The sequence below is a fragment of the Cervus elaphus genome, chromosome 1 (genome assembly GCF_910594005.1).
Source record: "Cervus elaphus chromosome 1, mCerEla1.1, whole genome shotgun sequence".
In the NCBI taxonomy this organism is placed as follows: Eukaryota; Metazoa; Chordata; class Mammalia; order Artiodactyla; family Cervidae; genus Cervus; species Cervus elaphus.
This window is the reverse complement of record NC_057815.1, coordinates 77,953,291-77,980,092: the sequence shown is the minus strand read 5'-3', so window position 1 is coordinate 77,980,092 and position 26,802 is coordinate 77,953,291. Positions and strand designations below refer to the sequence as shown.

The following is a 26,802-nucleotide window of genomic DNA, read 5'->3' as shown; positions in this document are numbered from 1 at the left end:
CATTTCCTTCTCCAATGCATGAAAGTAAAAAGTGAAAGTGAAGTTGCTCAGTCGTGTCTGATTCTTAGTGACCCCATGGACTGCAGCCTACCAGCCTCCTCCATCCATAAGATTGTCCAGGCAAGAGTACTGGAGTGGGTTGCCATTGCCTTCTCCAAGCTTATGTATGTTTACAGAGCAAAAGTGGCCTGTGGCCAAGCAGATACATCATGACGCGCACGTTCAGTGCTATGAGTGAGGTCAGCTGTTACATAACCATGTATTTACAAAATGTGGGGCAAAGAGGGTCTGACGACCACCATCTTGGCTAATCTGCTCTTTTCCCACACTTGCCAACACTGGGTACTGCTAAACTTGTAAGTCTTAAACGGGAACGTAGGATCATTGTTTCAATTTGTGTCACTTCAGTTATGAGAGAAGCAGGTACCTTTTTCAAATCAATATAATTCCTGGCTATCTATTTTGTTTGTAAATTACTCTGCTTTTTTGAACTGGTTTTTCATTTATTTTAGAATATTATTTTAGAGTACATTTTTAGTCCAAATTTCATACCCTTTTATTATGTTCATGGATTTTTCCACATACATTTTGTCAGAGTGCTTCACTTCTCTACTCTAGAGCAAACAAGAAAAGGATATGACACAGGGTTCAGCAAAGGCCAGGTTAAGGTGAGTAGGACCTGGATCCCCTCTGAGTGTTGCCATCTGGAGAGACTTGAGCTTCCTCAAGCCCCTCCTCTCCCTCCTGCCTGGGCCTAAGTGTCACTGCCCAGTCGTGAAAGTAGAAGGTGACATGGGGAGACATGAAGAGCAGCACGGGGGGCAGGGGGTGCCAGGAGAAGGGAGGGGTGCTGCCAAGTCGTGGTCACTTCTGCCCTTTCCCCCATCCTCTCTCTCACTCCTCTCTGATGATAAAGAAGGCACCAGGAAGTAGTTGAAAAGCAACCTGGAGCCTGCAGCCTGGGCCGCAGAGAGCGCTGCGTAGCTGGTGATTCTATTTCCAGAAAGAAAAGGGAAACCAGCCTGTTGGGATTCAGCCCCAAGTGGGCGGCGTCACCGCAGCTGTTTTCCATCATGAGGGAAGAGCCCATTGCCATCAGGCCTGCACTGCTTGTCTGCTGAGACTGGATCAGAACTCTGAACACACCTGGCAGCTTGCAGGTCTCTGGGCCATGTCTATTCAGCTCCCATCACCATCCAAGAACCACCGGAGAAGCCAAGTTTACCAGCCCTGCCACTTCCAGGAGCACAGAAGTGTATCCTGGAAGCTCCCTCCCAGCCTGCTCTCTGCACCTGGAGACCAGGTGGACTGGGCACCCTCATCGCAGGGCCTCCTCAGCACTCACACTGGAGTGGGGGTGAACACCAGGGGCCTCCAGCTCTCCTCACTCAAGAATAAGGCATAAGCAAAAACTTCATGTCATCAAAACTCAGTGAGAACGCAGGGGCACAGGCCCACCAGCCTGTACTGGAGGGTCCCTCTTTAAACGTAACCCGTCTCCCCCGGACCCGAGCTCCCTGGACTGTTACCATGGGGGAAGGGGGAGGTAATCCACACTGCTACGCTATGCTGTTCCTACGTGCCCAAGTGTGAGGAACAGCAAAGGCCCTTGCCCCACTGAGGAGCCAAGCCTCATCCTAACTTGGCTTCTGTTGTTCTCTGCTCACTGTCTTTTCCCTCTGCGTGGTTCAGACAGGGATGGGGGTGTTCCGAACGCACACTCACCTGGTCGAGGGTCTTGCAGCAGTCCACCAACACACCCACAGGCTGGGTGTCCTGCAAGCTCTCCTTCAGCTCCTTCAGCTCCAGATCAGAGGGACCGAGACTCTCATCCTACCAGAGAGGAGGAGGAGAAGGTTCACCACTGCCATTGGAGGGTCAGCCCAGGAAACACAGCCTCTCCCAGATTCCCAGACCCCGGCAACTCACCGGGGTCTGGGGAGGCAGGGCCTCAATGCTGGCGGCGTGGGAGGAAATCGGCAGGATGTTGAGCTGGTCATCGATGACAAGACACTTCTTACATGAGGCCAGAGAAAGAATAAACCTGAGGAACAAAAGCACCGTTGTGAGGTACTGGGAGCAACGTCAACACAACAAGGAAGCACTTTTCTTCAGGAAAATCATCCAGCCCACATCTCTACACCATCGTCTGTAGAGCAGGGCCGGATGATTCCCGCCTCCTTTGCACCTGACCGTGCTTTGCAGAGGAGACCAGTTACGGGGAACTCTCTTGAGAAACTGATTACGAGCACTCTCTCAGTGCAGAGCCCTTCAGCTCCGGGTCCACTGGCCGTTCCCACATCCTCCCAGGCTCACCCTTTAGCACTAGCTGTCTCCTTGAGCTGGGAACCCCAAAGGCTACCCCATGTATTCTCACCAACCACAGACGCAAACACACACACAAATGGACAGCCCTTCTGCCACAGGGAGGGAAAAATAAAGACAAGGGTGGAGGACAGCTCCCTTCAGCTATAGCGCACAAACGTTTCTGTGTGTAGAAAAACATGTGTTTGGCTATGAAATCCAAGCTTCTCCCACAGCTGCAAGAAAAGGGCCTCCCACACGACTTTCACAGGCTTCACTTCCATCCGGTAGCGCTGGGTGACTTCCAGACCCACACCTTCTACTGAGGCGGCTGAAACCAGGCCCCACAATTCCCCCAGGCCAAGGTTCCTACACCGCAGCAGCACTGACACTGCAGACCAGATCATTTTCCTTCGGGGCGGGTGGTGGTGCTTTCTGGTCCCTTTACAGCCGTTTAGCAACAACGGATAAACGCCCCCGCCCCACCCAGCCAGGTCCTGACTATCCAAGTGTCTCCAGACACTGCCAAGTCTCCCCAAGGGCAAGACTGCTCAGGTTGAGAACCACTGCTCTAGGCCATGGCTTCTTCCTTCTTAAAGCTTTCAAAAGTTGCTAACTGATATTCCCTAAACAGGGCTCTGGGTCAAAAAAAACTGGGGTCCCTCATGCTGTGAGAGTTTTCAGAGGCTACAACAGGCTCACATGATTCTTCAGAAAGGAAAAACTATATCAGCCATTTCCTAGACATAGTGGGCCAGAAAACCCTTTTGTCATAAGCTCCCTCTTAAACACCAGGGTTCTGTGAAACACATCCGAGGAAACAGGGATCCAGACAAATCACCCCTCTGACATCTGCGCAGGCTAAGAGCCAGAGCGGACAGCGACTTGGTGAGGGCCAGAAGCAAGACAGAATCCAGGCCCCAGCCTCCCACTCACTTTACCCGCTTCCAGTGAGCTGCACGACTACCGCTGTGACTGGGGATCTCAGCGTCTGGGGCTCCTGTACCACCTCCCCTCAGATACAGCGTGGCTTCCAGCTGTGTCTGAGAAAAAACGCACAGCGCACCCCACCCCCCCGACCCCCTGGCCCCGGGGCTCCCACAGTTGAGGAAATGGAAAATGTGCTCGGACCTACCTCTCGTTAAATCTTCCCACCACATCCTGATGGGCCTCTGTCCTGTATCTTGAATGCACGTCCTAAAAGAGACAACATCCATCAGTAGAAGCTAATGGCACTGGGGATCAGCGTCTGGATGTGAAGAAGTTTCAGCAAGCAGCCCTGGGATAAAAGAGGCACCAGCGATGCTGCTAGAATGGAAATCCACTCCTACCTAACCTGCTGTGCTAACCTGGCTGAATGCGATTCGCTGGAGCTGGAATCAGACGCTAAACGCAGTGTTTCTCATCACAATAAACATCCCCTCGCTTCATCTTTAGCTTTTCCCACATTTTATCCAGCATCTCAAAATATATTCATTTGCTCAACAAAATGCACATGCCAACACCAGACATGATGGGTACACACTGGAGTTTGGTAAAGCATGACCCCTACTCTCATGAAGCTTATCATCAAATGGTTGGATGGAGACAAGTAAATAAACAGAAATTTTGGCAAATGTTACGAATGAAAAACAAGGTGTAGTGACCGCTAATGGGGGTGGGGTGGGAAGGGGGACTGCTTACACAGGGTAGTGAGGGAAGGCCCTCTGAGGTGGTAAGCAGGCGGCCAAGTAAGAGCAGGGGGAGAATAAAGAGACACCTTCGTTCACAGATATTTTAAGGAGGGCTTACTAAAGGCCAGGCACTCTTCCAGGATCGAGGAATGTACCAGGGAGGAAAAATTGAGTCCCTGCTCCCATGAGGTCTGGAGACTAGCACAGGAAGCCAGATGATAAACAAGTAATATCTAACTTTAGAGGCCTGTAACATGCTTTGAAGCCAAATAAAACAGGTTGAGGAGTGATGGGAGAAACACATATTCTACAGGGGGTGAGAGAGAGGGCCATGCTGAGGAGGTGGTATCTGGGCAGGGACTGGACTGCAGTGAGGAAGTGAGCCAGCAGAAATTCCCATGAGAAGAGCCAGTGGGAAGACCCTCAGCAGAGTGTGCTGAGGGGAGAGGGCACATCTGAGGACCTCTCCGAGGCCAGAGGGGCTGGGGTGAGGTGAAGTGGTGGTGGGGGGAGGCGACGAGAAGTGGGCTCTAGATCTGAGGAAAGCCCATTTCGCCAGATGAAGGCAGCTCACGAAACCCTGAGGCCAATCCTAACAGTTCCCAAGCAGCTGGCCTTGGACACAATTCAAAACCTGCTGCGCAGGACACGACACCCATGTGGCAGAGCCGATGAGTCAGAGACCAGCTGTGCATCCAGGGGGACGCCTTCCTCACTTCCAGCATGGTCCACAGCTTGGGCAGAAAATGTCCCCCCACCCCGCCCCCACCACTTGGAGTCAAAGTTTCTGCCCGCCTGGGAGTGGGATGGCGGTGTTCCTTTATCACCTACCAGGGAGAGGGCAGGGGAGGACGTCAGGACATGGTCCCCTTATCGTAGGACACAAGTGCAGGCCCTGGCGTGGCTCTCTGTGGGATACTACCTCAGAAATTTTAACTGCACAACAGCTGCATCCTATCTACACCTTGCTGGTGTAGTATTTGCAAATGCCTGAGAGCAAAGGCCTGATTCACATTCCCCAGCACACCCAGAGCCACTGAGACTTCTCTGCAGTCATTTTTTCCTTAGTTGCAGTTAAAGAGCTTCCAGCCCAGAGATGATGCTAACTGTTCACTGGAGTTGCTCAGTAAGAATTCTTAAAGGAAAGCAGAAAAACACAGATTGACTTGAACCCCCACAATCAAGTTTAAAAAAACAGGGACTTACCATGGTCATTGTGTACAACTGCTTGAGTGAGTTCATGGTCCGCAGGAGGATAATCACCAACCCACCACCTTCCACTGTTTCTACAGTCCTGGCCAGCAAGTTTGGAGTCAAAGCTTCAAAATCCTGGAAGAAGGAGACCTTAGAACTAGCTGATGATGCAAAGAGCACGGCGGGGAAGCTTAACCAGGAGGCAAGGAGGGCTTCAGAGTACAAACTCAAGATGATACCCCCTATCAACTCACCAGGACCCCTGTACACACACACAGTCCCTATTTAGGGGACCACAGAAGACAGCCCAGCCCTGGAGAACAGGTGTATCTGGTTTTATATGTCAAAGTGTTTCCCATCATCCCTGATAAAATCTTATTTGGAAAGTTCTCCAGTCTTCATTGATTCTCACATGAATTTCAGAAATATCTCACATTCATTTTCTGCTATGTTCATAGGCAGAAACTGACAAAACTCTACTGTACCACATGGGGGAGCCACTGCCTAAAGGAGCCATCATCACTGCATCTAGTAACTGCTGAGCAGAAGCAACTCCCTAGCAGAGATGGGGTGAGAACAGGCAAAACACTCTCCTCAGCCTCCAAGGTGGGATGTACCCAGCAATGCATGGACAACCCACTGGACGGCAGAAAGAAAAAACCAGAACTTCTGTTCAGAATTTCCCATCTCATTTCTTAATTTATATTTTATAAGGTATGTTTTATAATACATGTAATTATAGCATTGCATGCATATAATAAATACATGATCAAACAGTGGGAACCTGAGCTTAAATGTGGAGAAAATTTGTGCTTAAATGTTTTCTTTCGGGGGCAGGAGAGGGGGGAATGGATGAAATCACAGGTGTCAAAGAATCAAACAAAGACCACCAGGGCTCAAAACAAAGAAAAATGTGAAACAATCTATGAACTCGCCAGGCAAGAGAAAATACATACCAGTGAGGAAACTCACCAGATAGTTTTCAGTGGGGAGGGGGAGGTGTGGAGTGAGGAGACTTTAAGGATTAGAAGGTTGATTGTAGGGGCCGGTTATTCAGCCAAGCACTCTGGATAGGATGTAAGAGTGCTCAGGTCTGTACCCAGTGAGTTAAAACAAGTCCTATTCCTGCCTGGTCTCAGTTAGTTCTAAGAACACAATAAGTTCTAATAAAACAGAAGCCTTCAGTTGGTTCTAACAAGGTCTGGGGTTCTAGGGTCATGCAAAGTTCCATGCTCTATCAAGCTGGTTAGACCCAGGTGTGATGGAGCATCATTACCAGTCTGGCTATCTCTGGACAAGTGCTGCTTTAGATAGAAAATGTTCTTTTTATGGCAGTGAGTTATCAAGTTCCTTGGGAAAGTGGCCAAGTCTTCCACTGATAAAGTCTGGGGGAAGGGGGATACATGTGAATCTTCTCTCCTCTCTGTACACCTGTTCTCGCGGGTAACCAGGCAGCCCGAGCACCCCTCGGGGCTCTGCCCCTAGTTGCGGGCTGGAGGAAATCACCCACCTGGAGAACACACATGCCAAACGTGTTGCCCAGGATCTTGTGCGTCTCGTTGTAGTAGCAGTAGCGAATGTTGGTGGCAGCTACGAAGAGTTCAAAGGGGTCATCTTGCTTTATGTTCAGCGTCCCGTTCTTTATTTTTTTCTGCAGCTGTCGCATTCTTTTCTTCCGATGACTGCAATCACCCCACCCCCCGAACCCCATGAAAGCCAGTTAACTGGAGAGGCTAGAGTTGGGAGAAGGGAACAGACTCAATGATCACCCACTTAAGACTTTCAGAGCTAGAAGGGAACTTGGAAATTATAGGGCTAATTCCCTCGCTTTAAAGCTAAAAAAAGGAACAAAACTGGAGAAGCATTAGAAGAGAAGGGCTTCAGAGGAAGATAGTGTAAGTCTGTTTGCGAACCCTGCCATTTTGATACTTCACTTAACAAGAAGGGTAATGGGAGTCCCTACACCCCACATTTAGCCAGAGCTTGAAACTAAATGTTGGTGGGCTCATTATCTCAGTCTCAAGCCAATGCTTCAATTTCACAGCGCCCCTTCCCAGAGAACCTGGGAGAGGCATCATGATAGTGGGTTACTTTATTCATTTTTCCTAAATGAATTCATCCACTTCCTTTCCAGATAGTTGGATCAAGTTCTCAAGGGCAGTTCTAATCTAAGACAACACCGACAGAAGATACACGGGTTAGAACAGAATTTGGACATCTCCCAGACATCCCTGAACTTCTCTCGTGTCCTAAACATCTCTGAATACTCAAGTGTTAGTTAACTTCTTTAAGACTTTTTCCGCTGTGGACCATTTTTAAAGTCTTTACTGAATCGGTTACAATACTGTTTCTGCTTTATATTTTGGCTTTTTTGACCTCCAGGCACATGGGATCCTAGCTCCTGGATCACAGGCTGAACCCACAGTCCTTGCACTGGAAGACAAAGTCTTAACCACTGGACCTCCAGGGAAGTTCCAACTCTTTCTTTCAGAGAAAACAGAGAACAAGAAAACTCCAGAACCAAGGGGTACAGTGGACCAAAATTTAATCACAGTTTTCTAACTGAAGAGTAGGGCCAAGGCCTTCCTCCTGGGCCTCCACTTCCTCAGCCCATGACTTAGCATCAGCTTTAACCTGATGTTCTGCCACATCTAGACAGGGCTGGGAGAACTACAAGAGGCACAGGAGGGATCTTTTAAAAAGCGAGATCAGGTGGGTTAAGTTGAAAGACAAATCTGCCCAGAATACCCTGAACTGCCATTCTGACATTTACCAAGTGTATAGCAGCGAGAATCAGAGCACCAGAAACTGAAAATTCTGCTGAGAGGCAACAGGCCTTATTCTCAATCTGTATTAAAAATGCTTACCTGCCCAATTATGAAAGAATATGCCAATTATGGCTTAAAAATACATACTGCACATACCGTTAAATGCTAACAATGCCTAAGTATTGAAAATATGGTGCTTTTTATTTTCACCTTTGTGATTTTTCTGTATTTTTCATATTCTTACAATAAATTTTTATAATGTTTTTAAAGGCAAAACTATCTAATTCAAAATCTAGTTTCTTTAAAGCAGAGTCAAGTCTCTTAAAGACCAAAGGATAAGAACTAATCAAATTTAGCCTTTGGTACTAAAGTAAAATTAAAATATTAGAGCCTGTTAACAATACACTCAACAAATAGTAACTGACCACCTAGTAAAACATAGCAGATCCTTTGAAAATATGAAAATATAAAGATAAGCAGGAGAGGGCTCCTCGCTAAATGAACTTACTTACCAGGGGGCAAGCGATCACATCTTGAGGGAGAGAGAAGGTAAGGTGCCAAGCACTGTACAAAGAGACAAGGGCTAGAGAGGGCAGTGGGGCCATGCGCTACGTCTGAGGGCCTTAGGAAAAGCTTCCTGCAGGCCCTGAACAGAGGGGAGTACCCTGGGCAAGCACCTCAGCAAGTGAGTACAGAGAGGTGGAAGCAGCACCCCAAGCGGGGGAGGGAGCAGGGGCAAAGGCAGGGGGTTTCGCCAGAGCAGAGAGCAGCCGGGGCTGGAGATGCACCCTCGGAGTCCACCCCAGAGACAAACTTTACTCTGGGGGTAGTGGAGGGGGAAGAGGCCCAAGGACAGAACCACACAGGCAAACGGGTTGTGGGGGGAGATGAGATCAGAGAGAGGGAAGCGCTTAGAAAGGCAGTCAGGGTAAAAGGAGCGCGTTTCTGAGGTGACGCTATAGTGGGGTATCTGCCAAGGATCAGTACCCCACACCCCAAACTCCTCCCCACATATGAGTGTAGGCAGAACTGCCAGGCTCCCACTAGGTGGCCCACCCCATTTCCTCTGGCCCAGGGCTGGATATCTTTCCAAAAGAATTTGGGAGAAAGACCGATTTCTGTGTTGTTGAACCCAAACCACGTAAACCTCAGGGGCGATTTCTGCAATGGGAACCACAGAAGGCAGAAAGCTGTCCTGAAGTGGGAAAGAACAGAGCAGACCCGAGGGATGACGCAAAGACGAGGGAGAGAGCAGGAACCAGGGAGTCAGCACTGCGGCTATATGCCACCCCCAAGGCAAAGCGAAGTCTCACCCCCGGAGGCTTCAGGAGCTAACCCGAATACTGCTGACCCTTGAAAAACCTGGGGGTTAACCTATGTCTGACTTAGAGTCGGCCCCTCTGTAACCACAGCTCCCCTGTATCAGAGAATTCAACCAACCACAGACCACAGAGTACTGTAGAGCTTACTACTGAAACACATCCACATATAAGTGGAGTCCTGCAGTTCAAACCCACACTGTTCAAGGGTCAACTGTACTTCAATAGATTCCATTTGTGCCTAAGTGTGTTTGTGTTAGAGATCTCATATTTACTATGTCTTAAGTTCCACAATTAAAACAAAACAAAACAAAACCAGCCAATTGTCAGACAGCACACTAGTAGAAGAGCTCTGAAAAGAAGGGGAAAGAGAAAAGCTGCTGCATTAGGCATCAGGTGGAACTAGCATTATTAAATGTGCTCGATCAGCTGAGAAAACTAAGAAGAAAAATGGCATGCAGAAAGCAAGGAATTGGGCTGGGAACATAAAAAAGCATGAAAAGATTTTGAAATTCATTGTCAGGAATGAAGAATGAACATCAGCTCTATTATTTGCTCTGCTGGGAAGTGTCCTCAGAGACGGCACCTTTACTAACAATCCCTTAAAACCTAGGTCAAAGAATCATTTCCTGTCATTTAACTAAGGAGCAGGGATGGGAAATGGGATGGGACACTCAAAGGGACACGACTTACCTGCTGAAGCCCAGCTCTTTCTTATAGCACCACAGCACCGAAGGCCGAGCTCTCACAGTTGCTTTGGACAACATGTGATGGAGTATGACTACCTGCCAAAGAAAAAAGCCACAGAATCTTAGGGCCAAAAGAGACCTCTGGGATGGCCAGACCCAAGACCACAAGGCAAGCAGCGCCCAGGTTGGGACTAAAAACCAGATCACATACACTTCCTCTTGTACTCAGTATCAAAAGCTGTTAACCTATCTACTAATAACTCTAAATACTGAGTATTCATCACTTTCAAGAAATAAAGGAAGGTTCCCACGAGGCATTTCACTTAAAAGAAAACCAAAGAGACCTTAATGTCATCATGTGTAAATCCCCAGATGGTCTGTAACATGCTGACTCTCTGGAACAGGACACAAAGTCAGGAAGCATTTACCAGGTCTTACCTGATCCTTCCCTCGATCTCCAACCACAACAAAAAGAGATCTTTGCCGCTCAGCTACCCCATTCTCAATGAGAATCCGGATTCGGTTATCCACTTTCTTCCGATGCATGGTGAAAGATATCACTAAAACAGAAGGAAAGGAAACACAACTGGTCATGAACATCCAGGCTCTGGGTGAAAACCATTAGCTGGCTGCCTCCTGTGGGACAGGAGCTGAACTACGTACAATTATAAGTATTATTTTATTTAACCCTCAACAGCTCCCTAGGGAAGACATCAGCCTTGTTTTTTATATTAGGAAACTTAGGCTTGTAACTGAGAATGGAAACAGGTTTGTAACTGCGAACATGTAATCTGACTCTATCACAGCATCACTGAGGCTTGGACAAAAAGAGATGAAAGAAGAAAAACTCAGGAAACAGGACTTCTAAAAATACCTCAAGAAATGTATAGATTAAAAGAACTGTGTGACTTTGCTATGTATCTTTTGTACATGTTCATGCTTTTTAATCTTAATTACAATGCTGAGGACATTTTGATAACATTGTTTTCAAACAGCTGTTTTGGTAAGAGTCTTAATAATAAGCCAGTTAAGATTTAGCTTAAAAACATTATCAAATAGTTGACCCAGGGTATGTCCCCTTGGGCTTCCCTGATAGCTCAGTAGGTAAAGTATCTTCCTGCAATGCAGGAGACCCCGGTTCAATTCCTGGGTCAGGAAGATCCGCTAGAGGGTTAGGCTACCCACTCCAGTATTCTTGGACTTCCCTTGTGGCTCAGCTGGTAAAGAATCCGCCTGCAATGCAGGAGACCTGAGCTTGATCCCTGGGTTGGGAAGATCCCCTGGAGAAGGGAAAGGCTACCCACTCCAGTATTCTGACCTAGAGAATTCCATGGACTGTACAGTCCAAAGAACTGGACAAAGACTTGGACACGACTGAGCAACTTTCACTTCACTTAGGCTTGAAAGGTGAAGAAAATGTTCCCATAAGGCATGGAAAGCTATAATTCACACCCCTCTGGAGGAATTTAAAAATCAGAAACAATGTTAAAAAAAAAAAAGAATAATTAAAACCTATGATATATTCATGGGAAAATAAGGAAGTTTTCAAAAATATTTGTTCAAAATCACTTTCAAGATTTATCTAAGGATATGAATATAGATGCTTATTAGAGGATAACATGGTAATATATATGTATATACATTATATACACATCTATTTTTTTAAAAACTGAAATGCACTTATTAATGAACAGTGAGATAATGGGTGATTCTTATTTTGTTATTTTGTTTTGGGGAGTTTGGGTTGTTTTTTTTTTTTCCTAATTCACATATATTACTAACAAAACCAGAAGAAGAAATCAATGAATATAACTATGATGGCATGTGTACAATTGCTTCCTCAAGGGAAAGAAAACTATACCTAAGCCTGTACGAAGAGATTTCAAGTTATTGTGATTACAAATGATAGAACATTGCATCATTATCAGAATAGATACACCAATAAACACCAGAAATATCAATTATGCTTCTACAATGTAAAAATAGAAACGACATGTTACTTAAGATACTCCAGTGCTAGCTGCATTCTACACACAAAGCTCATTAACTGAAACTTAACCCTGTATTGTCTTCCTAAACTCTCAATCCAAACATGGATTTATTTTAGCAGTTCTTTCTTACTGTAAAATACTATGTCACAACCAATGGCTCTTATTTTATACGGAAAGGACCCAACATAAATACTCAAATACCACCAAGGAAGAAAAACGATGGGAAACATGATTCACATTCAGGTGCCCTCCTGATTTCAAAGTCTGAACTGTTTCCAGGTCACCAACCAGCTTGTGAGCTCAGCTGTCCGCCACAAAAAAAACCCACCACCAACCAACAACAAGCAATAATTATTGCTTTTTGTTCTAATTACTGTGAGTCCCCGAAGTAGTACCAAATAAAGTCCTGACTTCAAAGAGTTTTCATTTTCCTTAAAGAAAATATTTAAGAGGAAGAAATGAGGGATAATCTGCCTAAAGACAGATAAAATTAGATGTAAAACTTAATTGTTACAGACAGGTGAAAGTCTGAGATTACTGTGGGCTGCAGTTGCCAAGGAAGGCTTAGTGGATGAGGAAGGCCTTGATGGCAGAGAAAAAGTTATTTTTCAGTATTCATCTATTACTCAAACAAATATACATATTATCTATGCGCCAGGCATCATTCTAGGTGCACTGGTAAACAAAATAAAGTACTGAGTGTTCTGCTGAATACGGAGTATAGTGATGTAGCAACTAGCTTGGGCGGATCTGGATGAAATGAGATTGTCTCTGTTCAATGCCAGGTGCTGCCATCAGGAAATGTGGACAAGCTCCGCGGAAAGCAAAAGTGTTGTCACTCACCCACTCAACCCACCCCACCCCACCCCAACTACAGCCCCTAGAGGGAAGCGATCAAGTCACACAACCCGCAAGAGCGCTGAGAAGCAGAGGGTCCTGTCATCTAAGAGCACCCGGATGAGGCGGCAGTCGTGATGGAGCGGCAGTCGGCATGTGTCGGGCACCAGCACAAATGCAAAGCCTTCGTCCTGGAGCCAGTCTCATCCGGGCCCAAGAAGGACGCCGACACCGATCTTGGCACCCGCCCCCAGCCATCCCGTGGAAGATACCTGCGCCCGGAGCCCGACGGACTACAGCCAGCAGCAAAGCGGAAGCACGTGGAGACACCGAACTTTTGCGGAAGAGGCAGGCGCAGCCTAACGGATGCCTGGCAGCCGACTCTCACAGATCACCCCTCCGCGACGCGCGTCTCGCTCGGGCGCTTAAAGGCGGGGCGTGCGCCGGCGCACTAACGGAGCGGCGACGGCGAGAAGGGACCTTTTCAACCCGGTCGCTGAGTGATGACCTCAGAGCCCACGGGGCGGAGCTGTAGCAACCAAGGCTGTACGGTAGTCTCTGCGGGCTGTAGCCGTGGTGCCGGGTGTCGTTCGCCTCCTCAGGTCAGAATTAAGATACCGTGGCTACGGAGAGCAGAATAAGTAGATGTTCGCCCCCGCATGGCCTGTCCCTGCGTGCGGCTAACTCGGGTGCCCAGACAGGTCCGGGTTTTGAGTGTTAGCCTGGTTATGCGAGATGACTGGCTCCCAAGTTGTGTGCGTAATTTTGAGTCCTCTTATTTTTAAATAACGTCCTCATGTGACAAGATAGGGAACTCAATAACATCTTTCTCATTCAGCTCACTTGACCCTCCTCACCCTCAGTCATGACCTCGTAGACTTGTCTGGGATTCCGTAGGTTTTCTACCCACTATTATTGCCGCTGTACTTCGCAGGCTCTTCAGGCCCGTACCTGGCTGTCAAACGCTGGAGTTCTTATGAAAACCAGCTCTGGGGTTCTGTTGTTTGGTTACTTTCTTCTACTCCACTCCTAAGCAAACTGTCAAGCAGTTGACTTAAAAGGCCACATATAGTCATGAATTTGGGGACCAGAACGTTGAATTTAACACATTCTAACTGCTTTTCTCGGATGCCACTATCAGCCAAACTCATTTCCCTTTCTACCTTAAACACCGTCAAATCAAAATGTAATTCTGTAGCTACAAACCTAATCGGCACCATCCATGTGGTCCAACACCCATAATTTCATAATTCCCTCAACAAAATGTCAATATGCTAGAGATAAAGTGACCAAAATTTTCCTATCCCTCTTGAAGTTTAACATAGTCTAGGGAGAACAAGGTGTTCAGAAAAGTATCCAGTGAGTAAAAACTAACGGACATAGAAAACATGGAAGGACTGTGAAATGGTGACCTGGAGCAGACCTTAATTTAAAAAGAATGAGCCTTAACATTCTTTTTAACAGTTGAGTGTTAAGCTTTCCACACATGAAGTTTCCAGGACGATGAAAGTCTCAGCAAAGCATCCAGTGTGGCCAGAGTACAGTAAGCAAGAGAGAAAACGGTAGGAAATTAGGCCTGATATTTGAAGGGCATATGGGCCAGATTTAGGATTCTAGGTGTGGTGTGGTTTCTACAGAAACCACTGGAGTCTGAATAACAAGTGACAAAATCTGACTTGCCCTCTAAGGCTCAATCTGACTGCTATGCAAGAAAACTATACTACAGGAGAGCAAGACTAGAAACAGAACCACCATAAGCTACTGTTGCCTGTTCTGAGAGTGGTGGTGGTCACAAGTGCTGGCTGACTTAGGATGTATTTTAAAGGTAGAATCATATGCATTTGCTTAAGGACTATAGATACAAGGTATGAAAGGAAACCAATGATATCCAAGGTATATGCCCTGAGCAACTGGATATACGTTCATGAACAGATAAATCTGAAATACTCATGACATTCAAATCAAGATACCAAGTTTGCGTGTGTTTGGGGGAGTCTGGGACCTAGAAACACTTCTGAGTGACTAAAATGATGACCGTAGTCAGTCATGGGATTGGTTAAGATCAACTAGGGAAGAATTTAGCCAAGGATGAAGTCTGCAACCAAGTCCTGGAAAACTCAGTAAAGGATACTAAGCATTGGCCAGATAGAAATGTGTAGAACCCATTCACAACCACCCTGCACTTTATGTTGTAATCATTTCTTACATGGGTTACACCAAGTCATCTCTTGCACCATATTATTTTGCTCTCAACACTGTTGTTTTTGCTTTTGCCACTGGACTGCCAGGGAATCCCCTGCACTGAGTGTTATTAAATGACAATTTTACTAGGTGACCCACCATCCTCTCCTCCCCCAATCCCAACCACTATACACACAGCTTAAAACTTACCAGTTTCCAACTCTCAAGAGACAAAACTTACCATGGAATAAAACTACAAAGCTGTTCTTAGTAGTCCTTACCTGTTGCTTCAGCCTCTCTAGCTCTATATCTATACTTTCACTCGAGTCAGTTTCTCAGTCACTGGAGATTTGACTTGGACATGCAGTTCTCTCCCGTTCTTTACCAGTTTACTACTTCTTATCCTTCAAGTCTTAACTATTCACATCAAAAATGTCTTTCCTGATCATTTTGACCAGGCCATATCCTATCACAGCCTTAATATCTATCATCAACTATGTTGCTGCATCATGGCTTTTGCTGTATTTTAGTATCATCACATCAACATCTTTGATCAGACTGATGAGAGCAGCAACCAGTGATTCTGTCACCACTGAATGCTTAGTGCTTGGAATGGTGACCTGGCAAAGAGGACCCAAATTTGCTAAATGAAGCTTTGGTGTACTGACTTAATACAGTGACTCCCTAATCTAAATACAGTACTTGCAGAAAACCAGTACTAAAAAGAACACTTATTGCCTTCACTGAATCAGGTTATCTTTCACTACTTACATACTCAAGGAGCCAGTCTTCTGCATGAGACTGGATTAGGCTTCAGAACCGCTGATTAAGGTATTAAGATCCCAATTGAGAAGAACTGTAGTAGTCTAATAAGGTGAGACTAACAAATTTAAGGTTTTTCCTCTCTTCTCACAAGTAGCACTTCTTCACTTAGAGCTTTGCTTAGTGGTATAAACAACTAAAGCAAACTTCACTCAAGGACAATTAAGGTATCAGGTTTTAATATGATTTAATCTAGTGTAATTTTAAAACATTCACTAGTCTTTTCCAGTATTTTTGTAGAATTCAAAATGGGAAAGGGTATAGAATGAGCCTTAACAAATTATTTTCATATTCCTGAGGGTTTTCCCTCCCCCCATTAACTCTTTAGAAGGGATAAGCTTAAGAGCAATACTGATTTTTTTTTAACATAACTTACAGTCAATAAAACTTCAAAGAGTGCTTAATAAGAACTCAAATGAGATGAACTTCAGAAACTTAAAAGATGAAATGATGGGTTTTAACTTTGTGCTTACCTGTATCCCATTCCCCCCAAGATATATTACTGAAAATATAATGAACAATATAAATCTCCTAAGACATTTAGGAGGCTGAATATTCAACTACTTTCTACATTTTATGAACTGCTTGTTAACAGAACATCTGTTAATTAACCTTCTGAGAATAAATACACATTCTCATGTCTCTAAGTGACGTCTCCCACATCACGGAGTCATATATATACATAGGAGGTTAAAGAACAGCAGAAGCTAGCTGATTAAAAATACTTAACAGGTTTTGTTTTAATATTACAAGAACGATGATCAGAAAACCTCTTTCAATAATATTCTTTAGGGATATTAAGATCTGAAAATAAAACTGCCCTAGCCAAGGTAATCAATGACACTGTACCTTAAAGCTTTAAAACAGAAGTCTCATTATCCACACGAGATGATTGATACTGTGCGTTTAAATGAAAGTACTTTATATATGGCATCTTGCTATACCAAGCCACAATGCCACATGTGACAACCATCTCTTTTCAACTCTGCTAGAACATGCATTCGCCCACGCAAGGCCTCCTGCAGGGAGGACAAGCATCAAGCATCCACAAATTATACAGAACACTTAGTACCAAGACTCGGATCTTAATGGGACTTTTTAAAAAGTTCTCTGTCCCATAGAGAGGCGCTCCTTTAAAAAATATAGTCTGAATTGAGGCATAAAAGTTTTAGATTTAGACTACAATGGTAGAATGCCAAAAAAAAGGTATAATATGTCAAAAAGAACAAACGATTCTTTTAAAAACATACATAGAAATAATAAACCTACTAATACCTTTACACATTCATGACATCTGTACTAATGCATAGAAGTTTGAAACCTAGAAAGCATTTCTCCCCCATCCCATCTCTGAACTGATTCATAGAGATCACTGTATAAAGAACTTATTTCAATTTTGACTTTAAATGTCATGAAATTATTTTCTACACAGATAGCAAAGTTAGTTTTATATATAGAAAGATTGTAAGCACACATCATCTAGGGATTACCCAGTAAACCACAAATATTTTATCTATCTGCCTAAAATAAAGCAAACATATGGTTGTGGTACATCCCAGGCAGATGTCATTTAAAGCACACAAGGGGAGGTGCTAGCAGTAGAAATACTTATTTGCAAAAGTAAACAGATAACCCTTCCAATATGATGTACCACAACCACACATGAGAAAAGTCAAGAACTTCTTTTATTTTAAAATAAACATTGAAGTTTCCCCCCTTCCCCACCACCCTACAAAACTTTTGAATGTGGAATGTTCAATAGCCTATCCATTTTAGAAGGTTACAAAACCAGCAAAAACTCCAGTTGTCTAATGATCAATGTTTGAGAATAGTTTTATGGGTTTAAGTAGCTGAGCACCTACTGGAAAAAGTCTTTAGCTAAAGGCTGAAAACTAAATTCAATTTCTGCACAGAAAATACCATTAACTTAGTAGCCTTTGCTTAATGTAAGGTGGGATTAATTCCCCATGAAGTCAAAGTGGGATACAACAAGCAGCATTAAGTTCATAGGCACACAGAACTAGTGCTCCAACTGCTAGCACAAATTTCAACATCGTACATAAATTACTAAACTGTCCATCATCATCAGACTTGGGACTCTCCCTATACATCTATGGGAGGGAATCACCACTTTGAATATAAATACCTCCATGTGAAACAGATAATTCAGTTAGGGTTAGACAAAAGATAAGTGCAAGTACTGTAGAAATAGCTGCTGAAGATAACCATAAAATTTGTAACACTAAACTGCATGGGATGAACCACATAAGCTGCTAACTGTTGAACACCAGTGTTTCAAGATACAACTTTTATAAACATGTTTTATTTGTTTGCTTATACCATCAGAAGTGAAACTATTGACTGTCATTTCCCTAAAATAGGGAAATCAATCTAAAACACATACTGGTGCTTTTCAAAAGATAGCAATTTAAAAGGGTGGCAGCAGCAGGCATTTGATGTCTTTTTCTTTTAAAAACTTTCAGGCTGCAGGAAAAACATGTGACCAAGAGTGTTATGATTATCCATTAGATTTTCATCAGTACCTGTACCAATTTAGGTGACAATACAGCAAGATCCAAGGATTAGTGACAGACAATGTACGTCATAAGGAATGATATATACTACCAATCCTTACAAAAGTCATTGTCAAAGAACTGTTAAGTGTTCAAAAGGTATCTAAATATTTCACATTAAGTACAGAAGCGGCCATCCAGATTATATCCCTTAATTGTTGCATATTTTTCAAAAAGTGCCAATCAAAGCCTAGTTTTGCATTTTGGCTTTGTCTTATACAGTATCAGCTGTTAAAAAGCAATTTACATGTGTCTTAAACCACAGTCGTCTGGCCAGAGGATGAATAGTGCCGTGTCAAAGCCTAAGGCTGGTACCCAGCCTTGTATGTGTGATTAAGGGCCCATGCATAATTTGGTATGCATCTAAATGTTCAGTGCTCCAATTTAACCGGAAAAGGTGTGAAATGCATTTGTTCTGCCGAACCACACTCCACTCCTTCCATCTTCCTTTCAAGGGAAATATTTTAGTTTTGTCAGTTACCATTGAATGACTCTAGGGCTGATTTGTAGATTTTATCCAATGTCAGAAGTCAATCTTGCTTTATCCAAGCCACTTCAAATAACTATGGAGATATCACCCCATTAAAGTATATTGTGTTTTACTCCTAAGCAAGGGTGAGGAATCTGAGTATCATGTGCAAGGCTCAAGATGACGCTTAGGACAGAACATGCAGAGTAAAAATAGTTTCCTTCCATATCCAGGTAATATAAAGCTGACAATTGTAGTCCTGTCTTTATGGGATGAAAACAGTCCCTTTACAATAAGTTTCCTGAAAGTGAGAACAAATAGATAATAACTCTTCTGGTAACATATTATGGTACACTGGCCAGTGTGTTTTTGGCGATTAAACATAATCCTGTGAATCAGATTAATTCACTTGCTGAGTGTTCATTTGCGGCATCCCTCTGTTGGGTCTTGGGGGCCCTCCACGACCTAGAAGACAAAAATGGCATTTGGTTTTTCTTTCAAATATTATTTGTTTTGCCTTCAAGCAGATTTTCATCTGAAGTCAAGAAGCATGTGGGCAGCTTGTCACCACATTATTAGGTTTAAGAGGTCAATTCTTCAGTGTTCAAGTTTCACCTGTCCTGGAAGTTGTCATGCGCAAATTTGCTCATGTTCTCTAGTTAAAAGAAGAGTAGAGCTAATGGAGTATTCCACCAGTACTCATTCATTCATTCATTCAACAAGTATTTATTGAGTGCCTACTATGTGCCAGGCACTGTCATCAGGCGTTGGAAATAGATACAGCAGTAAAGACAGACAAAGTACCTGCTCTCATGGAGCTTACATTCTAGTGTACACTCTAGCTTACATTTCAGTAGTAACATCATACTATCAAAATTAATAAAAGCACCAGAATGAAAAACAGACCTTATTACCTAAACTGTTATAAAGAAACTACATAACATTCAAAATTGTATAATGACTTGTAACAGATAAAGTAACTTTTTACATGCTGTTAAAACAGATTTTTAGCTACCAGTCAACTCAACTTTCATTGAATATGCTACAAGGTGAGAAAGAACATAACCCACATTCACATGCAAATATCCTTTGATACTTCAAGTCAGTAATTCCCAAGTGATCCATAATTTAAAAAAAAAAAAATGCACCTTTTTTGCTGGCCAGTTTCTACTAGCATTGAAATTAAAGAATTTTGTAATTCCTCCTTAATATACATTTGTATACATATTATGGCCAATATCTAGAGGAAATCAATTCAACTTCCCTCAAATCAGAGAACCATTTAGAACTTCAGATCATATGAAATGCTACCTCTAATTGTTACACAGATTGACTTTCTACCCAAATAGGAAGTAGTTTTCCTATATTAAGAGACAAAACAAAAAACTCTCAAAACCTGTAATTTTTAAGTATAGTTCTGCAAGTTGGTTATGAATTTGGAGGCTTTGTTTAAAAGTCAGAAATAATGACATTTATATCCATAATAGTGGTCCAAAAGGCATTGAAATTTCAATTTTCTATCACTTCTAAATGGTTCTCTAAATGTAACTATGGCTTATCCGGCCATTAAAGGGTTTCTGGCCCTAAAATATAATAAGCATGTTTCAAAAATGAAAGAGGAATAATAAATTTATATAAATGTTCAATCTCATTCCAAAAATGTCTTACAAAAATGTTTCAGTAAGTACTTCCTAAAAACATTTAGCAGGTTTTAGGACCTGAAAAATAATTTGCAGTTGGAAAAACACTTTCTGAGGAGGAGAAATGTTCTAGTTTTCAAGACAGTTTATATAGTAACAGGGATAATCATTCAAAAAATTAAATTTGGGTTCAAGATAAGTTTTAGAAACAAAGCATTTCATTTAATCCCTAGCAACAACTCTGGAAATGATAAATGTATTCCTAACATGTAACCTACATGCAGACTATGAACAGCTCTTCCAAGGCCAGAACAGAAGCTCCACTTAGGAGCTAGGATCACCACCACAAAATATTACCTCGTGGGGCTCCCCGTGGTCCACTCTGCCCAGAGCCTCGCTTGAAATTCTGCTGATATCCATCCTAAAAGACAAGCTTGTTAGTACTGAAGAAAAGGTAATTTTTAAACCTTACTCTATTCTTACAGTCTTTTATAGAATACAAAATTGTTATTCTTTTAGACATTTAAACATAGCATTGCCACATGATATTCTGTAATAGTACTTCTCTTATTTTCAAGATCAATGAGATATACTTCTTTGCTCATAAAAATCATTGTCTATCAAACTCTATTAAATGAATCCCTACATTGAGTGCTAAGAAAAGCAAAAGTCATCATTCTCCACAAAGAGGTATCTTGTACAGAGGTTCAAAATTAGCCCCAAATTACTTACTCTAGTTCGTCAAGCAACTACATTAGTCCCTTTCATTGCGGTACTTAGGTCAGATTTATATTTTTAAACAATTTCACCTACCCGCTGATAGCCAGAGTAGTCCCGGGGAGCACTGAACTGAGACTGTGTATAACCACTGTTTGGAGTGTTAGTAGAGAATGAAGGGCGGTAACCATCATATCCTCCTAAAATGTAGGACAAGAAGAAAAAAATAAAAATTTTTTTCGTTATCTTCTTAAGGAGTTTTTACCTTCTCACTACTGACCAAGGAAGAACTGAAAAATTGTAAGCCACGCTAGTTATTCAAACTAATTTCTAATTTCTTATCCTGATCTAATTTGTCTCTATTGCCTTAGAAGATGAAATAGTTACCCATCCTTGCATACATACACACAGAAAACAACAAATCTCCATAAGGTATCATAATTTATAGAAAACACTATCCTTTACAGGACAGTGGCAGATATGGGTTTAATACATACAAAATACTCAGTCCCAATTCTGCCGATTTAAATAACTCTTATCAACACATACCAAAAAAAAAAGTTTACACTGTACATATGAAGCTAATGCAGAGAGATACAATTTTTTCATAAAAAACATGACATATTTCTATGTACTGTGCAAATCAGAAAAGAATATGAACTTTCTTTTGGGGGTTTTTGTCTTTACCTCTGAATCCATTAGCAGGTCCTCTGTATCCATTCATCAAGCCTCGAGCACCACGGGAACCTCCACGAGACACACCACGACTGTTGTAATAGGGCTGACTGCTACGCGGAAATCCAGTGTTCTGCTGAGGAGGCTGCTGGTGGTTACCAGTCACTTGATGGGGCTGGTCCTGGGAACCATGGTAAGTGCCAACCACTATAACAGAAAGAAAAAAATACATATATACATGTGTATACACACACACACACACACACACACACAGCTCATTACAATTTGCCTGATTTCTATATGCTTTCTCGCTTAAGAAATGTCTTTAAAAAAAAAAATGAAATGTCTTACACAGTCTCCTCAAAGTTTAATTCTGTCCTTAAATTTTCATATTAATAACAGAGAAAACTGCACATTAATGAAATCCCTGTCTTGCTCCTACCCCTGTACTGCTGCTAAATCACTTCAGTCGTGCTAAGAGAATGAAGTTCTCCAACAATAATTCCAAATCTCTGAGAGCACACATGGTGTGAAAGCACACCATTCTATCCTTCCAAATGACTTGAAAGGCTGTATTATTTAAACATCTTCTGAGAGGCACCTCTGTGTAGCACAAATGACCTACAATCATCAAAAGATTTTATGTACTGAAATATTTAAGATTCTGTACCATTTAATTATTTCTTTTCATTATAAACCTCCCATTGCTAGTTTTCTTATTCCTCTAAATTTCCCTTGATATTTGTTAAAACATACAAAACCATACCTTCCCATAGCTAAGCAGCTATACTCAGCAGAGTATAAATACATCAGCAGAGGCCTTCAACATATACCTTGTCATAATACTTGAGTACATTTCAAGTATTTTTAATGCACAGCCAATTTAGAGAAGAATTAAATAGTACTCACACTGGCACTTAACCCCCAGAAGTGAAGGTTCTACAAGGTCCATACTATTATACCTTAGATCCCTCCTCCTTCCACAATGGGGAGAAGCCTAAAATCTAGAAACCTTCAAAAATAAAATAGCAAGGTACATTCCTGGTATTACCCCAATGTTCATAATTCACAACAGAGAAAAAACAATGCTAATAGTAACTTTGTGAGATAAGGAAGGTATAGACCAAAGGAAGGCCCATACTCCAGGAAGAAAAACAGTCAGCAGCCTCCAGGCAGCCCAAATCTTGTATGTTTGGGCAGAGAGAAAAGGTAGTGTGAGTCTTGAAAATTTCTCTGACCTACTTTGTATCTTCAAGAAATCCATCATGTTTATGAGTTCTTAGAATGCTATTTTGCAACAAAAAAACTAGAGAATGCCTAGGTAAGAAAAGGCTCTTTTTTTAACTATGTAATGGATCAAATACACGAAGCACAATGTGATCTTTCTACATAAATTATCTTTTACTATATTCTCAAAACATAATTATAAAGCAAATGTCACAAATACCAGTAACATTTTCTATCTGTAAAGATTCACTCAGGAAATTCCCTGGCGATCACTGGTTAGGACGCGGGTTTGACCCCTAGAGTAGGGGAACTAAGATCCCGCCATGCCACATGGTGTGGCCAAAAAAAATTTTTTTTTTAAAATAAAAGGATTCATTCATACGCAAGTAGAAAATGGTCAGAAGAAGTGAATTTTCGACATTTTTTGTAAGAACTGTATTATCCTTGGTCAAATCTCACTGCAAGAAACTCAAAGCAGAACAATTAAAGTGTGATCTTTATTTTAAAGGTCCTAGTTAAGTGCACATAAAGCATAAGCATACACTTTTAGTCCATTTAAAAAAAAATCAAATATCCTTGCAGATCTTTTTTTCATGTCGTTCCTGATGAGATACTAATTCAAAACTTCTGCAATGATGGGGGACTTTCCTGGTGGTCCAATGGCTAAGACACCACGCTCCAAATGTTGGGGGCCAGGGTTCAACCCCTGGTCAGGGAACTGAATCCAACATGTTGCCACTAAAGATCCACATGCCACAGCTAAGACCTGGTGTGGCCAAATAAATATTAAAAGACAAAAAACTTCTAATGGGATACACTGACTTATTCAACAAGTATCGTTTAACGCCCTCAACATGCCAACCCAGGTCCTAGACACAAGGGATGAGATAGTTTCCAACACATAATCCTTGCCCATAAGGAACTTTTAATAGTAGGAAATAATAAGTGAATAAAATATACATACAAGTGAAAACATCTATGTTGTTTCAGGTAATAAGAGATTAAGGAAAACACCAAGTAGGGTAAGTGAATGACTAAAGTAAGCACTTTATATTTGGACAAGGCAATGAAGGCAGGTAGGTCTCTGTGAGGTGGTTTCTGAGCACAGGCTTAAAAGTCACAAAGCAAGCTATGCAAACATCAGTGAAAGAAAGTTTCAAGCAAAAAGAAAACAAAGCATAAAGGACTTTTTATTTACATTAAAGAAAGAAGAGAGTTTGTGTCTGTGACTGTTTGGGCACATGATAAAGAAAACAGGACATACAACAGGATCAAGGTAGGGGGCTAGATCATGGATCTCGTAAACTAAGGTAAAGACTACGTTTCTTTTCTAAACATAATTGAAAGTCACTGGGAGGCTCTGAACAGGAAGAGAGACATCTGATTTACATTTTAAAATCACTCTAGCTACTGTGTGGAAAACAGACTGGGCTAACTAACGTAAAGGAAGAGTCAAGGGAGAGAGCTGCAATATTCTAGGTAAGAGTTGATGGCAGCCTAGATTGCAGTGGGTAGTGTGGCTGTATTTGAGCAAAGCATATGGGCTGACTTATTTTTTACTGAAAATATCAGGAAATGTTTTGAAGTCAATTTTCATTAATAACATATATTTTGACATGGTAAAAAAAAAGATTATCTAGCACCAATGCTTCACAGTCAATTAGTGAAGTTGAGTAGAATATAAGATAGCTTGAACTCAATCGGCACAAAAGGTAAAACTAACCAAATCAAATGATAAATCAATTTATCAATATGATAAAACACATATTGGTAATTCTCATAATATTTCAAACTGTTTCATTATTAGATAAGTTATGGTGATCTGCAGTCAACAATCTTTGATGTTACAACTCAAGTGAGGTCTTGGAGGATGGTTAGCAATCTGGGACAATAAAGTATTTTTTAATTAAGGCATGTACACTGTTTTTTTAGGCATGATGCTATTACTGCACACTTAATAGACTATAGTATGTATGGTGTTAAGAGAATTTTTATATGTACTAGGAGACCAAAACATTCATATGACTCACTTTATTGAGGTATTTGCTTTATTGCAGTGGTCTGGAACCAAACCTGCAATCTCCTCAAGGTATGCCTTTATGTGGCACTGAATAATTAAAGGAGCCTGAGAATGAGAAGTCCAATTTTATCATTCAGAAGCAGAGACTGCATAACTGCCAAATTTCTATCAGACTATGGTTGATTCAAACTCTACTGATTAGTGATGCTAACTACCACAGGGATATGTAAGAAAAATTATTGTTGACCCAAGTCTGTCAAGAATCAGACAATTAAGAGTTATTCACATCAGTCAAGTTTACTAGTCTGTTGTGGGTTTCTAATTAAATCTCTAATTATTTGAATTTAATAACCAAAGACCTAAAAAAATATATTTATGTCTTATAAATATTAAGAAACCTACTATTGTGAGAGATATGGTAACTGGCCAAGTTATGACCTTATTTGCTGGCAAGGACTTTGTTTTAACCTAGTCTACTAAATGTAGCCTCACCATGCCTTTACTGCTTAACTTTGTATAACTGACTTGCTGCCAGATATCATGCTACCAGGCTTCAATTAATTAGCAATTAAAACCAAAGTTGATCATGATTCAAATAACAAGTTTAATTCCACTAAAATCACCAATGAAATAGGCTATTATGAAAACTCACTAACCGAAGGAAAATGGGCATATGGTCTCCAAAACCTGCACATAATTCACATACAGCAAATATGGACTTGATTGTACTCAGAATCAGCAATGAAAAATTAATTTGTTTTGGACTACTACCAAAATAAAAACTCTTGGTCACTGCCACTCTAAAGTCCAAACTCGCCTAACAGTGTCAATCACTGCAGTGGAAAGCAAGTAGCCAATGAGGCGACACTGGTTTTCCTACCTGTTTGAAGCTGTTCTTGCTGAAGCTCTGTTTGTTCTACTTGGTGAGGCTGACTGGAAAAGCTCTGGTTATAACTAGCCTGGTACTGATTTTGCTGTTTTAAAGTTTCTGGTTCATTAACAGGAGGAACTGGGGCATTCATATTGAACACCTATAAGTAAATAAAGTAAATGATTAGTTCTTCCCTTTATGCTAATCATTTTCCTACTTTTAACATGGCAGATCTTAATACTGGTTTTAACTGAGATGTAAACAAACATCACAAGTCTCAAGGCATTTATTTCTCTCTCTCTCACACACACATGTTCTTCAGTTCACACACACACCATGTAGCACTTTTTAGCAGAGTATAAATGGATTAAAAATCTGAGAAGACACAGGATCAGAATCCTTGGAAATGCTATTATAAATGAGAAATCTTAAAAGCTGCAAACCCCTGATACACTATCACTTAGATAAATTAAATCTATGAACTTTAAGTTGAATATTTTATTATATTTTAATTGAAAATTAGTATTTTAAGCATTTAACTCTATGAATTTTCCTGTGAGCACTGTTTTAGCTATATTCCATTGATCACAGTATTTTCATTATTTTCTAGAAATCCTACAATTTAGAGATGCTCACTGAAGAACCATAGTATCATAACATCTATTACTCTGAGATATAATTCAGTAAATTAAAAGGTTCAGTAAACATGACAAAGTGTAAACAACTGATCTCTAGGTAATGCTCTGTGCTGTGTGTGTGCTCCGCCGTGTCCAACTCTCTGTGACCCTATGAACTGTAGCCCACCAGGCTCCTATCCATGGAATTTTCCAAG

General features: G+C 41.9%; 2 protein-coding genes across 2 annotated transcripts in view; both read right to left on the bottom strand.

The window, feature by feature from the left end:
• Positions 1–13,231, bottom strand: part of NAT10 (N-acetyltransferase 10) — a 38,281-nt gene extending 25,050 nt beyond the window's left edge. The window contains exons 1-8 of the mRNA XM_043908996.1: positions 13,048–13,231; positions 10,386–10,507; positions 9,952–10,043; positions 6,682–6,853; positions 5,184–5,306; positions 3,440–3,501; positions 1,930–2,044; positions 1,726–1,833 (exon numbers count right to left, since the gene is read on the bottom strand). Of these exons, the coding sequence (XP_043764931.1) occupies positions 1,726–1,833; positions 1,930–2,044; positions 3,440–3,501; positions 5,184–5,306; positions 6,682–6,853; positions 9,952–10,043; positions 10,386–10,493 (780 nt within the window). The 5' untranslated portion in view covers positions 10,494–10,507; positions 13,048–13,231. The remainder of the gene's footprint in view (positions 1–1,725; positions 1,834–1,929; positions 2,045–3,439; positions 3,502–5,183; positions 5,307–6,681; positions 6,854–9,951; positions 10,044–10,385; positions 10,508–13,047) is intronic.
• A 2,717-nt stretch (positions 13,232–15,948) lies between these two features.
• Positions 15,949–26,802, bottom strand: part of CAPRIN1 (cell cycle associated protein 1) — a 35,775-nt gene continuing 24,921 nt past the window's right edge. Inside the window, exons 15-19 of the mRNA XM_043909038.1 lie at positions 25,980–26,130; positions 21,865–22,059; positions 21,274–21,377; positions 20,818–20,881; positions 15,949–19,285 (exon numbers count right to left, since the gene is read on the bottom strand). Of these exons, the coding sequence (XP_043764973.1) occupies positions 19,221–19,285; positions 20,818–20,881; positions 21,274–21,377; positions 21,865–22,059; positions 25,980–26,130 (579 nt within the window). The 3' untranslated portion in view covers positions 15,949–19,220. The remainder of the gene's footprint in view (positions 19,286–20,817; positions 20,882–21,273; positions 21,378–21,864; positions 22,060–25,979; positions 26,131–26,802) is intronic.